Source organism: Neoarius graeffei, chromosome 5, assembly GCF_027579695.1.
Source record: "Neoarius graeffei isolate fNeoGra1 chromosome 5, fNeoGra1.pri, whole genome shotgun sequence".
Classification (NCBI taxonomy): Eukaryota; Metazoa; Chordata; class Actinopteri; order Siluriformes; family Ariidae; genus Neoarius; species Neoarius graeffei.
Window position 1 is genome coordinate 2,861,828 of NC_083573.1, and position 17,510 is coordinate 2,879,337.

Sequence of the window (17,510 nt, forward strand, 5' to 3'; positions counted from 1 at the left end):
CACTCCAGAGTATAGAGTCCCAGTAGTCTTCATCTTTGTCAGCATGGGCCCTGGCAAACTCTAGGCAGGCTTTTTTGTGCCTGGGCTTTAGGAGAGGCTTCTTTCGTGGACGGCATCCATGCATGCCATTCCTCTGCAGTGTACGCCGTACTGTGTCACGGGAAATAGTCACCCCAGTTTGGCTTTCTACTTCTTTAGATAACTGCAGTGAAATTGCATGCCGATTTTCTTCAGCCCTTCTCATCAGAAGACACTCCCGTCGAGGTGTTAACTTCCGTGGACGACCTGGACGTCTCTGTGAGATGGTTGCAGTTCCATCTTTCTTACATTTTTGTACCACTTTTGCTACAGTATTCTGACTGATAAGTAAAGCTTTGCTGATTTTCTTGTAGCCTTCACCTTTGTGGTGTAAAGAAATTATTTTCTTTGAGGAATTCTGAAGAGACAAGTTGAGCATCACTCTCCATCCAGCATCCAGTCACTAAAAGAGGTCGTTGTTGAAGAATGGAAAAAGATTGATGTTGCAAAATGTCGCCAACTTGTTCATTCCATGCCTAGAAGACTGGGTGCCGTCATTAAAAATCATGGAGGCCATACAAAGTACTAGATGTAGTAGTTTTTGTTGTGGGGTGTACTCATTTTTGAGTAAAACTGAAAAGTGTGTAATCCAAGTTATATTATTAATCTTACTTTCCCGTTATAAGTTAAACAGATGTTATATTAAACTTGTCAATATTTTGGAAATTGTTTGTGTTCACTGAGATTTTGTTTAAAATGTGACTTTTCAAAGGGGGTGCACTCATTTACGCTCAGCACTGTGTGTGTATATATATCATTTTTTATTATTATTATTATATATATGTATTATCATAATTATTATAATTATGAAAGTCGAGAGAGAATAAGGAGAGGCTGGTGAGGGAATGACTCGCTGAGAACAGGAACTAGCTTGCTGTGGTATAAGAGGAATAAAGCACGAGAGCTTTTTAACGCTCTTCCTCATGAAATCAGACACGAGAAGAATTTTGATAATTTTAAGTCTTTGGTTAAAATGTTTTTGTTTCAGGCTGCTTATGGATAAATGTTATACTCTACAATTGATCATATTGATGCATCATTATTTAAATAATATTGTCTGGCTTTTTTCCGTGGTCTATCAGATATATTCCATTCAGCAAGCGTGATACTGAACGAGTCGAAGACGAGTCACTGAATGGAATATATCTGATAGACCACGAAAAAAAGCCAGGCATTATTGTTTTTTATTATTATTATTATACATACACACTCTATTCATATCAGCATTCTTGAAGGCCGACGCGAGCTTACCCACAACTCAGTGTTCCAGCCAGTGTAGCGTTAGCGAAGGCCAATATTAGTGCAGTCAAGTCGAATATTATTAATAATAATATTTTCCCTGTGTCATTTATTTCGTTACTTTTAAAATCAACATCAAAGCGACACACAACAGAGCGACCTGGCAGCCAAAATTCTCTCAAAATCTTCCTCTTTTAATGAAGTAAACCTCGGAGCCATGTTTGTTTATAAACCGCTTCAGTCACTCAGTAGTTTTCCATCTCCGACGCGGCTCTTTTCCAGTTTTTCGATGTCCGTTGGTATGTTTTTCTCTTGTAAATATGCGTGAAGGATATCTCATGAAGTTTTGGTAGCCTTTCAGGTGTTCAGCGCGTCTTTAGTTTCAGTTTTCAGTTTATTTATTTCGTGCTTAAACCGAGCACTGGATTAACCTCGTCTCCTCTCTCTTTCCCGGCCGACATAGAAACGATCGTGCGCATGCGCAGCAGAAAAGTTTTGTCATTGGATCTTTGCATGAGCTCTGACGTGTGATGTCGTATTGCCTTGACAACGTGCAATGTAAAACAATATTGCACGCGCATTCTCCATCAGGGAGAGCGGCGCAATACACGGAGGATAAGCGATATGATGATGATACTGCATGCTATCAGTAAACCCACTCGAAGGGAATAGAATACATTTTTATTCTGTGGAAAAAGTGTCCTGTGTGGATAATAATGATATTTTATTGTGATATATTTCCATCATATTCTGATTTTCTTTTATCAAAACATTTTATTAATTGATTTTTCAACTGTAATATTTATGTGAAGATAAATTATTTTTGACTAAGCAATGTAAATTTTTGCTTTTGGTATTTTTTTACATGTAATTTATCTATTTATTAGTCTATAATGTGCATTTGATCATATTTGAATGTTAATTTGTGTGAAATAAGCATTAAATTATTCTACAGCATGAAGGAGCGGTCTGTCAGTGTCATCTCACCACGTCATTCCTCAGTTTATTCTTGAAATATTTTTCTTTTTCAAGATGAAGTGATGCAGTCGTGAATGCAGTGCTGCTGATGTAACGTGACTCATTTAAACACGCAAACTGTAAAATGGTTAAAATTCTGTGTAACGAGCAGCAGGCAACTCCTTCAGCAATTTTTTTCTGACTCCTCCCTCCTGTCGGTCATCGTGATCGTTCGTTAGTGAAGTCGTTTAATTTGAGGAAAGTTTTATCCTGATTGTTCGGACCGCGTCAGGAAAAGCCGGAACCTGAGCAGCAGTCTCGAGCTCCCAGGTCAATCGACACAAGACGTTTGCTGCCTCTGAGTTTTGTTTGAATCGCTGTACGAACTGAACGACTCTGTCAGAGGAACACAGACTGAGAGAGAGTTTTAACGTTCTACAGGTTAGAACCTCTTTGGCACGACAGAAAAGGCTTCGCGGTTCGCTCGAGTGTGTTAATTACTTCTTTCACAACAAGTCGTCATGGCACGGCACGGCACGCCACTCGTCACTCTGTTTTTGCGAAGTCTGAAATGCGCCTTGAGCAAATTCATTACAGACTTTTGAAATGGAAAAGACAAAAAAAAAAAGCACCTCACTCGCTCAGGAAAAAAAAGCTGTTGAGAGAAAATAGAGAGAGACAGAGAGAGAGACTCTGGAGTAACAGATGCTCTTGGAAGGTAATAAGGTGTCAACGCTCCTCAAAGTGAAGCAGTGTGTCTCAGGGAGCATGGGGCGCTCCTCCACATGAGAGGCGTCTGTCTGATCTCAAAGACCATCAAGGCCAGTAATTATCCCCTCCGAGACAAGAACCAACCCCTCGTTCACACTCAGGCCCATTGTGCTCTGGAAGAAGATCCTAACCCTCGAATACAACATCATTATGTTTTATTAGTGCCAGTGTTTCAAACTCGAACCGTTCCTTTTTTAGCATTAAAAAAAAAACTGACCTGGAACTGAGGAACCAGTGAACTTGGAGCAAGGCGTATTTCACTGCTAGTGATGTTTATATTGTAAAAACTCAATCGAAACAAATGCTTTAGTGGCAACGATCACTGACACGCGAGCCAGTGTTTCTGATATCAGGGTTCTGTTCCTCACCACAATCACCTCCTGCTTGTTCATTCAGGATCTCAATCTTCTAAAGTCCATCAAACTTGACAGATTTGAGACCAGCGCTCCGACTCGGTCATTCATTCATTCATTCATCCACTTCCGATCAGATCGGATCAAACAGAACCCCACTTGAACATCATCTCAAACGGTGCAGTTTGGTTTCTTCTGCTCCTTCCATATCATCCCTGGAGGTCCCTGACCACAGAAGATCTTTCTGTTCAGATCTCCGAATGTTGCCCTTGCCTCATGTCATCTCAAAATCCCATTTGTTAATTCCAGCTTCGTGATCTTCCCGACAGGTCGCGTGATGCACGCGACCTGTCGGGAAGATCACGAAGCTGGAATTAACAAATGGGATTTTGAGATGACATGAGGCAAGGGCAACATTCGGAGATGTTGGATAAACACGACCTCCGGTGGATATCACACTTTGCGTTGGTTTGTTCCCTGCAGATCCTTTCGAATAATTTGATTCAGACGGAGATGTTTTCTCATAACTCACACTCACCAGTGTAATTCTAAGCTTACCGAGTTCCATCGAATTTTAATTAAAAGGATTTAGGCTCAGCTGGGAATCCGTCTCGGGCTAATTTAAGTGCAGGTAGGTGTAAAGTGGAAACGGGAATGAGAGATTTTACTTCACATGCATCTTGAATCCTTCGCTTTAGCTCGTGTCTCTGCCTTGTGCAGCAGGCACAAAGAAAACTTTCAGCAGATTGCTTCACCCCATTTTTTGTTTTTTTAAAGCATCTTCGGACCTGCCAACCTTCACGCTTTTTGCGTTTTGAGGTCAGCAATTTGAACACCAGGGAAAGGTAGGATCCAAAAATGCAGCAGAAGAGCGGTCCTTCCCCAGAAGATTAACCAATCAACAAATCTCAAAGCCCCGCCCCCTACCCACCATCTTACATTTGTGAAGTTTCAGCTGGTGTTCTTGTCTTGGCATGATTTTCCCCACTTGAAGCAGCGTCCTTGCTTTGGAGAAAGTTTTGAGTTCTTTAAAAGTTCATTCGGTGAGATTTGGAGCCTCCACCCTGAAGTCTCGAATGGGTTCGAGCTCTCCTGCCCTGTAGAGTGTTGAGAAAATGGCTGACAGGAACCGCATCCAAACAAGCAAGTATTCCACATTGGAAGGCGGTTTTCCAGACGGGTTTTCTCACCAACTTCATCCACTTTGCGAAGACCGCGGCTTCAAGCCACTGTGTTTTGTTAAGTTCTACAGGAAGAAATTTAAAAAAATAAGTCCTGCACCTTTAATATCAATTAAAATCCGTGATTGTCTGTTCGACTAACATCAGTGAAATATATTTCTTGGGAATGTGCCGGGCTTTCAGACAGCGTGTCAAAGGCTACGTTCACACTGCAGGCTGAAGTGACTCAAATCCGATCTTTTTGCCCATATGTGACCTGTATCCGATCTTTTATTGACAATATGAACGACACAGATCCGATTTTTTCAAATCCGACCCAGGCCGTTTGGATATGTGGTAGGGTTGGGCGGTATCCAAATTTTGATACCTTTAAACCGTCTCTGTGTTTTCCCGGGGTATACGGTATTACCGAGAAAAAAATATTTTGTTTCGGCCTACTGTGTAACGTGCGCCTATGCCTCAAATGTACTATTTAAAAGCAGCATAGCGAATTATGTGCATTGTGGTATGGATTAAGCAGCAAAGCGAATTTTGTGCATTGATGAATGGATTAAGAGAGATTTCAAAGCATCACGCAACTCTTCCTTCATCTTGAAAATAGCATTCAACTGTCGTTTACACATGTCTGCGTTGAAACGCCATTTGCAGCACTATTTCACCTACTCCATCAAAAAAAAGTACACGATGAGCAGGATCATACCCTTTCAAGCATGGGAAATAAAAGAAAGAAAGAATCAACCAACACCCAAGTCCATTTAGACTGCGTGATAAACCATATTCTTCAGCGCAAATGAGGCGAACCTAATTCAAATGCGTGATAGCTGCACAAGGCAAAATCATATGGGCCCACGTCATGCCATGGCGGGGAAATTAATAATCAAATGGCCTTACCTTGCTTAAAACGTTGTCTTGATCACATAACTCCTTACAATTATTCCACTTAAATCCATACGGTTTAACACACCCAACAAAGATAGCAAGCGCATTGCTAATTCCCACCAGAAACCGAACAGTTTACGCTACGATGTTTTCTTCCGTTTCTTCAGCAGATGACATTTCAAACGTTTATTACCCACATCCCAAATGTCATACGTTATATTATTTTACCTTGTTGTTACTCATGTAACCAACTCAAAACACAACTCATTGGAGAGATCTCGTGGAAGTGGAGTACCCCAGGCTATGGTGTGCCTTAGGGGACATATTAGATTTTTCGTTTGGTTTGAAACCAAAATGCTGCCACACTGCCAATGTTGTATTTTTTTTTTTTGCCACTAACTCATTATCTTGACTTGCCATCTTTCAACCGCGGTCTCAGTCTCTTTTTTTTTTTTTTAGATAGGACAGTATAGAGAGACAGGAAATGAGCGGGGGAGAGAGAGACGGGATCGGGAAATAACCTCGGGTCGGAATCGAACCCGGGTCCCCGGATTTATGGTACGGTGCCTTAGCCATCTGAGCCATGACACCCCCGGTCTCAGTCTCTTGCGAAGCTTTCTGTCAGACTCCAAATGTCACACAGGGTTGCCATGGTAACGACATAAACAACCCTGCACGCGATGAGAACTTCTTTAGGAAATTGATAGAATTAGTGAAAATACGATCACACAGTTATTCGGGATGATCTTCAATTTATTATTTTATATTATGACCTCATGTACTCCATATTTATTTAGATATTATATATTTTTTTAAAATGACGGTAATGAGACCGATACCGTTGGTACTTTTGGATACCTCGGGATACCTTCTTACCGTAATACCGCCCAACCCTAATATGTGGTCCTAATTCCGATTCCTATCCGCTCTTTTCATATGCGACTTCAGTCTGAACCGCCAGGTCGCATTCATCCGACTTACACGTCATCAACAAGCCACAAACGTCACTATTCTGCGCTGAAGTAGGCGGCGGGTCTCTCAAAAAAGTTACAACAACATGGCGCATAATCACGGGCGCAGATAGAGGGGGGGACTCGTCCCACCCAGATTTAAATTCACCTCGTTCGGTCCCCCCCACTTATAGGGAGGAAAAAACGTCTATGCTGCCTTTCTTTGCATAAGGCAAACCTCACAGAAAAATCAAAAGACTAATTACCATTCGGTTTATTGAGGTGCACAGCAGTGTATACATAGTTGCAACAACTCACATAAAACAAAGACTGATATTCGGTTGGTTGAGCTGCGCAGACTGCACAGGTTGCGAGCTCGAGCTTGGTTGCTATGGTAACTCACAACAAGTTTGACAGGCATATCGGGGTTGGGGTTGGTTTGCTGGCAGCTTTGTCCCCCCCAGTTCAAAAAACGTATCTGCGCCCCTGCGTATGACATCAATGCGAGGGACGCTTCGGGCTGTGAAGGTTCTGAATCTTCTCAATGGAAGGACGCAGAGGTTAGGGAGCTGATTTCCATTTGGGGGGATGCAGCTACTCAAGCTAGATTGGATGGGTCATACCGCAACCGGGCGGTTTTACTTCCGTAAACACTGGCCATGCTCACTGCGTGTGACGTCATCGTATCCTGCAATGCGCATGCGGAACACTTTTAGGTTGCTTTTCGTTCATACTGAGGATCACATACAAGTCGCATATATTTGTTAATGTGAACGACCTCACAAAAAAATCGGATTTCACAAAAAAATCGTAATTGAGCATTAAGCCTTGCAGTGTGAACGTAGCGTAAGTCACACTAAAGGAGGACATCAGACACGTTGATTGTGCAGGGGGCGTGGTCACACAAGGTCACATGACCATAGCATGTCTGTCGGCTGTATCTGCGTAGGGAACTCAATAACTGACCTCAAAGTCCCGGAAGTGTCGCTTCCCTGCAACGTCCTCGTCAACATCATCTGTCATTTATTGTTCCGTGTTTTACACTTGGTTTCGTTCTGGTTTCAGTATGAGATGGTGGAAAAGAGTGAGCGCTTCATGGAGTCTCATGAAGCTCAAGAAAAATACAAAATCTCTTTTCCTACAGAATAGAACACAATTTTTACCAAACTGTCCATTCAGGCCAGATATACACTCACCGGCCACTTTAATAGGAGCTTGTTGTTGATTCTAAGATCCCTGTTCTTGGCTGCAGGAGTGGAACCCAGTGTGTTGTTCTGCTGTTGCATGCTGAGATGCTTTTCTGCTCACCACGGTTGGAAAGAGTGATTATATGAGTTACTATATCCTTCCTGGCAAAAAAGCTCGAACCACCTCGAATCTGTCCGTTTCCCTCTGACCCTCTCTTATCAACAAGACGTTAGTTTCCACCCACAGAACTCTCACTCACTCACTCACTCACTCAGTGTTTTTTGTTTTTCGCACCATTCTGTGTAACTCTAGAGACTGTTTATTGTGTGTGAAAACCCCAGGAAGAGATCAGCAGCTTCTGAAATACTCAAACCAGAAATACTCATCTGGTTCAAACCAACACCCAGACCACAGTGAAAGGAAGTCACACGGAAGCATTAAGTGAAGCTCTTGATTTGTATCTGCATGATGTGATGCACTGTGCTGCTGTCGAGGGATCGGCTGATTGCAGAACCGCAGAAAACAGCAGGTGGATGGACGTTTGGGTGTTCCTAATAAAGTGGCTGTGAGGGTATATATGACGTGGAGTCAGGCATTGCTCATTCTCGAGAAGGAAAAATACAGCGTAGTCTTCCCAAACACACGTCTGTGCAGATCATAAAACATTCGACATGTCAGAGTGAGCCAGGACGAAAATCCCATCAGAGAGATCCTCTGGTTTGTCTTGTCCCCGTGACCCACCCACCCACCCACCCCTTCCCTGGACCACACATTATTCCAGGGTTGTTGCCTTGGTTTTGCTGGGAATTGAATGCTGATGGAACAAACCTAAAATAATCAAGAGAAGCGTGGAGAAACTCCTCTTCGGTCCGTTGGGTGGTTGTATCAGTGAGCTTCAAGCCCACTTGGATTTTCCACTCCGTTCCTCAGTCTTTCATTGCATCCGTGATGAGCAAGATTGATCCCATGCAAAACCACTCGATGCAGGATGCCGTCAGGCGAGTCGCCCCTTCCATCACGCTCAATTCCAGAGAGCACGGTCGAATGTTTGTCAGGTCTCCTCCGGGACGCCCCAGCTGGAGTTCATTAGTGGATGAAATGGAGCTGCCTACCCTTCGTTCTCTCAGTGTTCCCTCCTGCTCTTCTCATCCGAAGCACTGTCAAGAGGTGTTGTCCAGCATGATGTATTTTCACACCTTTGGCGCAGGTAAAGGTCGATAACCTCCTGTAATGAGGAAGGTGTCATGGTGGACAGCACCTGATCCACAGGCCCAGGGGAGTGAAGGACTTGTAAATTCAGGACGATCCAAACGCTCAGGTTGGCGTCTTTCTGGCGAAAGTGTAATTAAATCCAGTTGCATAAACAAAAGCCAAGCAGTGTGTCCTGTGTTCGAGATTGCTCATTGACAGATGGAGCAGGAACTGTCAGGGTGTACCCGAGATGCACTCAGAGCGATGCTTGGAGCAGCAGGAGCATTATCTCTCCACCATCAAATGAGTCTCGGAGGAGCCTCCATTCTGACTTGGCCGGTGAGCAGAGTTCCTGGTTGCACACGAGGAAGGAATCCATCAAGGCCATTTCCATTAAGCTGATTGGTTGGACTTTTTCGAGACCCATGAACCAGGCACGTCGTATCTCGAGAGAACTAATTCTCACCACGCTGTACAACCTGCAGGTCCAGTGGGGAAAATGATGAACATGGTCGCGTGATGAAGCGGAGCTCTTGGTAACACCCTGAAGGAGATTGGTTGATTGTTTTCCTGTCTCAGCAGGTGTTTTAATCTTCGTAAACCAAAGCAATTTTCTAACGATGACCTTTTTTTTTTTTACAAATTCAAACATGAAATGGTGTCATTCTTCATCTGTCCATAGTTGTCTTTAATTCCTTTTCTCATTTACATTATCATGGCTATAAATGGCAGGCTTTCGTCTAAACGGGGGAACAGGGGCGCTGCGCCCCCTTACCGACTCCGTGAAAACATCCCAGCAACACTACGTGACAATGTGTCTGATCATCAAATACGTTATAATTACTCCAAAAATATTCCAATCATAGTAGATACACCGCCAGACGGTGCAAAAACAATCCGAATTGGCGTTTTCCAGACTGAGGTGCCATGTTGTTTACTTGTTGCGGCTGCTCTCGCGAGATTTGACATGGGTTACATATAAGGTCAGCTGACTTGTAGCGCGAGATTTCTCGAGACTGAATGACCTTTCACCCACCGGCGCGGGAGCTTTTGACAGAAGTAGTTCGCGAGTTGTTTTTGTTGACACTTGGGCACTTAAAGATGTCATCCCGCGCCACAAAGCAGAAGAAAGCCAAAGACTGTCCGGGGCAGAAGAAGATTAGGCCAAATAAAAAAAAAAATTTAAAAAAGTGTGATTGAGAATTTCCGCGTCGAAATTGCCGACCGTAAAGTTTTTATTACAAATTTCCCTCGATATTTTAGTGTAAGTGGCGTTAGTTTGTCATAATTTTTTGTTTCAACGCATTCAAGTTGTGAAAGAAACAATAAAAAGTAAAATGTTTCGCCACTTCTATCAGCCCTCCTGCATAAACTGAGCCGAGCCGCCATTTTGAATCCTCATTCAAGGCTGTAATGCAAATTGCTTCCTTTTCAGTATACAAGTGCACTTCCATGGCAGGGAAAAACACTACATTTTGCCGCCTATGTAGTCCCCTATTTATACAAATAGGAGTCATTCAGGATTCAGCCATGTTTTTGCTCGACCCAAGTTCTACAGTAGGCTAGGCGAGGCCGTCTGCTTTTAATGGAAGTAGCCTAGGACGTTATTTTCACGTTATTCCTTGATAAGGTGTTTTCACGTTATTACATGAAAATATCATGAAATATCACTTCCGTAGATCATAACTCAAACTCTCGCGATATTTTTTTTATTCGTTTAAGGATTTAAAACACTTATTTTATTATGATGTGTGGTATAAAGGATTCTGTGCCAAAATACTATTTTGTAAGATGTTTACTTGTGTTAATTTTTTCGAACAAAATAAAAAAAAATTAAGAAAAAAAAAAACTTTCCTACCTACCGACCTTATTTTAGTATTTCATGTTACCGGAAACACACTTTTTTTTTTTTTGGCCTTACTTCTTTCTTTTTCAATGTTGACAGACAATTTATTACAATTTCCCTCTCAGACAGCCTCAGAATGTCCCATTGGAGCATTTTTCAAAGGCTTTGCACGGCGGGCGGGGGGGACAACCGGCACCATCTTCCCCCCCCCCCCCCCACCATGGTGAGCGCCCTCATACTAAATTTTTCTAGAAAAAACCCTGAACGGTCTTTCCCTGATCAAAACGACAGAAACAATCGCCTTTAATGTAGATGAAGACATAAAGGCAAAGACAAGCCTGCTTTCCATCAATAACACCGAGATAAAAAATGTCAGACAGTTCCGGTACCTTGGTCATCTTCTGAGCAATGCTGGAAAGTCCTCAAAGTTTCTTCACCATAGGATCTCATCAGCCTACGAGAAGTGGAACGAGCTGAAACATGTTCTTACAGACCGGGAAATATATCTAAACACACGCATGAACATTTTAAAATCATGTGTACGCTCTCGACTCCTCTACAGTACACAGTCCTGGGAGCTAACTAGCAGTGAAATCCAGAAACTTAACACCGTGTGGACTGGCTTCCTACGACACATGATTTCTGGTGGCTATGAAAGAAAGAATGTCCCACCACCACACCTGCGAAAGAAGGGGGTCGACCCTGCCACACTAGTAGAAGGCGATATAGATTGGGCATTTAAAGTGTCAAACGAGAAATTATATGAAATAACCCAATCCCAGGCCACTTGAAGATTTCTGTCATGCGCAGTGGCTTAAAGACATGGCACACGTATGCAGGATGCCTAATGATGCCATACAAAAGATTGTATTGTGTGACGTACGGAGATCATGGAGTGGAGTAGAAAGACTACTCAGAGTTTCGAAAAGGCAGGCCTATCAGGAGTATGATGGACAAGAGAGACTTCGGGCAGCTGCTGGATATTAGATTTCCACCTTCCTCCAGGCAGCTGCACGCCAAGGCCGATCGCGTGCCAAGTGGGAAGCGATGATGATGATGATCTTTCCATTTAGTTACAGCTTTACAAAGCGCTCGCACGAGCAGCTCCTTCCCTGAATGTTAAATGAACATCTCCTTCCAGAGAACTTCACCATCCCAACGATTAGATGTTGTTTTGTTGTTTTTTTCAATTCCGTTTCTGTGGATCGTCCTCCGGACGGGTCTCTGTGGATGAGCTGATATAAACAGGAGAAACCGTCACGTTCACGATAACGTCCTGTACCCGCTGCTGTTCCAGATTGGAAATATTTGAAGGAAAGGTTTCAGCAGGCACCACCATGCGCTTGTTAGGTTTGGGCTGTAGTTATGTGTAACCGTGGACTGAGCGAGAGCAGAGATGCTCCGTAATCACAGTTAAACTGGCTGTATTATGGTGCATCCAAAGAGCCATGCAGTCGTGGCTGACAAGCCAGCGGTGCATTAAAGAGTCTTCCATCTGCCAGACGCGAGGAAATGAGCTGCCAGGTCTATCATTTTTGATTACCACTTTTTTCCACCCCCTCTTCAATCCTTTCTTCAGAAGGGGCCTGAAGAGGTGGAGAGAAGGTAATGGATTTGAGAAAGAGTCCACGGCTTGCCTTCCCTCTCTGTCGCATTCTCTTTTTTTTCCGCCACTCTGTGATGAGCTAGAGATTCCTTACCTCTTGAGAGAGCGAGACGCAAGAACACGGATGCATCTGGTGTTTTCAAACGCACCGATGGAGCTGGTCGTCGTCCCGTTTCACTTGATGCAAGAGTTTTTCATGCGGTCATTTGTTAGCGGAGTTCCTCTAATACCTGTTTGGACAAAACAAATCAAGCCATCGCCACTTTTTCCACACAAGTCCATTTCAGTCCCGTGCACGCCGGCCTCGTCACTTCACACATTCATGACGCCGTCTTTGCTTATATGACAACTGGTATTCGATATTTTTCCCCATTATGTGATATATACCCATTACAATAACCACCAGAGGCTAACGTCCGAGCTTGGCCCATCTTAGGCCCTGTCCACACGGCAACGGATTCAGGTGACTCCGATACAATTGCTTATCGTTTAGGCCTGGCGTCCACACGGCACCGGCGTTTTGGGTGCCCAAAACGCAATCTTTTTGAGAACGGCTTCCAGAGTGGAAAGATCTGGCAACGTTGCCGTTGTGAAGTCGTCTGGATGAGTAGAACGGATTTGTTTATGATGACGTCACAACCTCATGACTGTGAGTGCTTCACGCCGGGTAGAAGTGTAACGAACTCGATGCGAGTTGTCAACAAATCCTATAACTTGGTTCATGAAACGCGCTTACAAAATATTTTCACTGTGAATATTTATTGTGTCATGGTGCAAAGTGAGAGAGAGAGAGAGAGAGAGAGAGAGACTCTGCCCTTAGGGCAGAGTCAATCCCGCCAGCAAAAATAGGGAAAAAAAGGAGCGATCTCACCTCTTCAGATGTTGGTTTTAGTCCTACAATACATTCCTCAAAAAGGGCGTAGAAGAGCAAATTAATCCATCAACGTGTAGCATTCAATTTATTCCGGACCATTAAAGACGCCGCCTTCCGCGTAGAATCATACGTCATCCTCGCCGCCATATTGGATGGGTCAAAGCGGAGAATAAAGATTCATGTGCTGCGTTTAACTGTACCAACAGGTTTACCGTCCAAACGAGATCACATGGGATTACCTTTCACAGGTGAGACTGGAAAAATACTTTTCATTGTATTTGGTCATTATAATGTAATTTTACAAACAGATTTTCCTGACTTTGTGGCTAATATGAAGTCTCGCGCATAATAGTTTATGCGCATGCGTCCTTACTTCTTCTATTGTTCTGGTGTCTCCGAAGGGACCGTCTTACAGCGCCCCTAGAGGTGTGGCATGTGTATTGCATCGTTTTCAGCAAGCGTTGCGTTGCCATATGGACCTGATATTTTACTGATCGTTGCCCATTTGGACGCGATATATTTTTAAATAACATCTCGTTGCCGTTGTCGTGTGGATGTAGCCTTAGGCTTGGAGCTCAATCTAACGAGGCACGGTGAATATTATCCATCCAGCACTGAGCCTCTGAGGACAGCTTGCCTCACTAATTGGTCTCAGGACATTTCTGTATGCCTCATTGTGTTGGAAATAGAACAACCTTTAAGAAGTGTTTGCTGAATGGCCCTGACCACGCTTCGTCGAACAGTGATCACTAACGGCATGCACATTTGCCTTTCCCCCCATTCTGAGCATCTTGTATATCGTTTTGGAGATCTGAGGACAGCGAAGAAGCGAATAGCTCGGATTATGTGAGTGTTGCGTTTACGAATGTGGAAGAATCTTTGCAGAAATCGATGGAGGAATGAAGCTGAGCCTGCTTGTCTCGATTTTGCATGTTCACCAACTCAAACTCTTGAATTGAAACCCAACTCCGTGATGAAGCTTGGTCATGTTGTACCGCTGGATCCAATTTTCTTCCCCTCTTTTAAATCTTGTATCCCAATAACGGCTGCCATGACCACCGGAAGTGGAAATCTGAATGTTTGAACATTTGACTCCTCCACCAGTCTCTCCACTGCCGACTCGCAGATTAGAGGTCAAGGATTCCTAACTCCCCGAGGATGTGCTCGAGTATTCGTGCTGCCTGGAAGCAGGGATGTATCGGTAGGTCAAAGGTTATCTGCGGGAAACGTGCCGCTCAGACTAACATGATTACAAACAAATTTAAGACAGCATCGTTGACGGTCATGCAGGAATACAGGCGCAGACAGAACGGAGAGCGAGCGCGGGGTTATGGGAAATTGCGTTGAGATCCTTTGTGTGTGATCGTGATCTGATCCATACGTTAAATTATTCCAGTTGTCGTGCACAGCACAGCGCTCTGGGCAAGTTGCAAATCTGTTTTGTTCCAAGCAAACAGGAAGAACTGAAGCGCTGCATGAAAGCTGGAAATGGTCTCAATGTCCTGAAGGTTAATTGGCATCATTGTGAGTGCAGTCAAAATTCGAGCAAACACTCGTAGAAAAGGGTTCCACCAGGGTTCCTTGGATGGCTAAGCATTCAAGGTAATAGGATGCTACTGTATTTGTTACTTGGGTGTGGCCTGTCCAGCATTCGTTTCACGTCTGATGAGAAACCGCAATAGCTATAGATCGCTTTCTAAGCGAGGAGATGAACACACATAAAACAACGCAGTAGATCGTTATTTTTTGGCTTGACATGTTACATGCTCAGTTTTGTTGTTGATTTGTTCTCAGATTAGCTTAGCAAAGGGAGCTAGCTGTAGTCGCCATGTACACTCACCAGACACACCAATGTTCTCTGCGACTTCTTTCGAAGCTTTATTACCTTCATCAGCTTTGTTTGAGGAGGTTATCATTTCTTCTCCAGTTGGTTGGTTGTCTGTTCCCAGCGTGACTCAAAAAGTAGCAAACGTATTGTGATAACATTTTGAGGAAAGGTGATTCATGGGCCAAAGAACAATTAATTACATTTTGATGCAAATCCAGATATGTATGTGGATCCAGGATTTTTTTTTTTTTGTCTGTTCCGAATGTAACTCAAAAAGTCGTGGACGGATTTGGATGAAATTTGGTGGACAGCTTTCGTATCATCCACAGTTCAAGTGATTTTGATGTTGATAATGTGTGGCTTGGTGGAGATGTGCACTCTCTCTCCTGAGTGTCCTCCGAGTTTTTCTTTGAAATATCTTGCGACACATTTAATGAGAAGTCGTAGATAAGAGAAGAATTCTTAAATGTTTCCAGAACTGAAGTTGTGAGGGTGTCAAATCATTCGGAACAGTCCTTTGGATTTAATTTGCATTGAATTGAGGAAGTTGAAATTTCGCTGAAGTTGCAGCTCCTTGTCCTTCACTTGCGTAGAAAATGACCTTGCCTGATACTTGCGTGAGCTTGGAGATGGAGGTGTGATTTGTTTGTTTTTTTGTTGCATGTACAATATCTGCGAGATATCCCGTCTAAAACAAGCACTTTTTCGAAAAACAAAACAAAGTCTGATCTTAAACAGATCCAGTGTTTCTTTTTTCCCAGTTCTGCAGGCATCTTTGCACAAAATGCAAATGTAATTCACAAGGCTGCGACATTTCGCTCTTGCTGAGACAACAAGCGCCGTCGATGAGCTAATAAATGCTGAAAGGGCGCAGACACATCGACTGCTGGCTGACTTTTCTCCTGAAGCATTAATTACACTCAGTCTTTTTTGATCGGACTTCTCCGAGCGAGCCTTGGAGTTGTTTTCCTTTCCCGTAGGTCGATGATCGATCATAATGGGATACATGCGAAAGGAAATCGATGAAGCGATTCCTCAGCAGAAAGCCTAATTTAATCAGCGTGGATGCGGCCAGTCGATGCTTGTGGAGGCTGGTAATAAGGTTCTAGAGTGGAGAACGGTCCCAGTGAGACCTTGTAGGATTGGAATACATCTTCGGTTCTCTTCCTGATGCAGTTTTATACGCCCGTCTACTGGTTCGCTGATGATCTCCTGTTATTGCGCATTTCTGATGAAGGGAAAGTTGTCGGGTCGGACCTCAGAGATTCCAGGAAAAGAGTATTTGTATCTTTTGATGTGTGCGGTTTTTTTTTTAACTTAGTGTCTGAAAGCATCTTTATAGGAAAATGCGACACGTTCTCATCACAGAGTAATTAATCTAATAACTGATTTTTTTCTGGTTTTATTAACACGATTTTCCGTGGTTCTGTTTCTCGCAGGGTTCCAGGCATCACCATCGCCACCGATATCATCTGCGGCTTCCCGGGAGAGACGGACGAGGATTTCCAGCAGACGATGGAGCTCGTGAGAAAGTACCGATTCCCGAGTCTCTTCATCAACCAGTTCTACCCACGACCCGGAACTCCTGCGGCCAAAATGGAGCAGGTCCCGGCTCATGTGGTGAGTGAGCATTTGTGTTTGGGTTCTGAAGTGCGTTTTCTGGCTTTTTTTTTTTTGGTTTGTTTTAGTCGATTGGCCCAAAACATAAACTTTCCCCATCACCTTACAGCCCCGAACAGAACGCCATGTGGATGGAGGTGAATTAAACAGAGTTACGTTTCTTTGTTTTTGTTTCTCTTGGAATCAGCTACGGATAAAGTAAACGTCATCCCGTTCCAGAGACTTCCTACTCTCGGATTTGGGATATTCCTCGTTTTTGGCTTTAGCACTGGCACACAATCGGGGGGTATAGGCTCCACGGCGGAGCTGCATGACAGGCCCCACTCATCGCTTTGGGGTTTTGTTTGCTCAGGATTTACCAACCGACCGACCGAGTGGCACACTTAGTTCTCCAAACACACACACCGGATAAGTGGTGACGGACAAACCTGCCAGTCTCAGCCCGAGAGACTCCGCCCACGTCTCACACAGTGTCCGAGATCCTTTCTGTCCTCGAGCTTGACGATCATGAAGGCTGTAATCTGATTGGCTGTCCACGTTTCCATCGATACGCACTTTTTTCTGAAGCAAAAATTGTCATCGTGAACATTTCCAAGCCGTGTATCCAGGATTTTAAAAAAACAAAATGAAAATTGTATTGCAGTAATTGAAAGAAACAGTGAAGAGAAAACTGAAGTTCATCTCACATCACGTCCCCAAGTGTTTTATTCTCCTTCTACCAAAGATTGTAATTTCTCCTGTTCGTAATAAAGCATTTCATACATTTTATCCAGCGACGAAGTAAAGCAAATCTTTATCAAGCGTGCGGAATGAATATCGAATCGACTTCGTCACGCCGTATTTTACCTGAACAGATCTTCGGTGTGGTTTCTCACTTGTATATCGGATTCCTTCTCCGTAATTGTTCATCAGATATTCGACAGACGTTTTGATAAAATTCACGACACGG

General features: G+C 43.6%; 1 protein-coding gene across 1 annotated transcript in view; it reads left to right on the forward strand.

Moving 5' to 3' along the window:
- The window catches only part of cdkal1 (CDK5 regulatory subunit associated protein 1-like 1), a 358,098-nt gene that overhangs the window by 272,208 nt on the left and 68,380 nt on the right, over positions 1 to 17,510 (forward strand). The window contains exon 11 of the mRNA XM_060920977.1: positions 16,381 to 16,561. Within this exon, the coding sequence (XP_060776960.1) occupies positions 16,381 to 16,561 (181 nt within the window). The remainder of the gene's footprint in view (positions 1 to 16,380; positions 16,562 to 17,510) is intronic.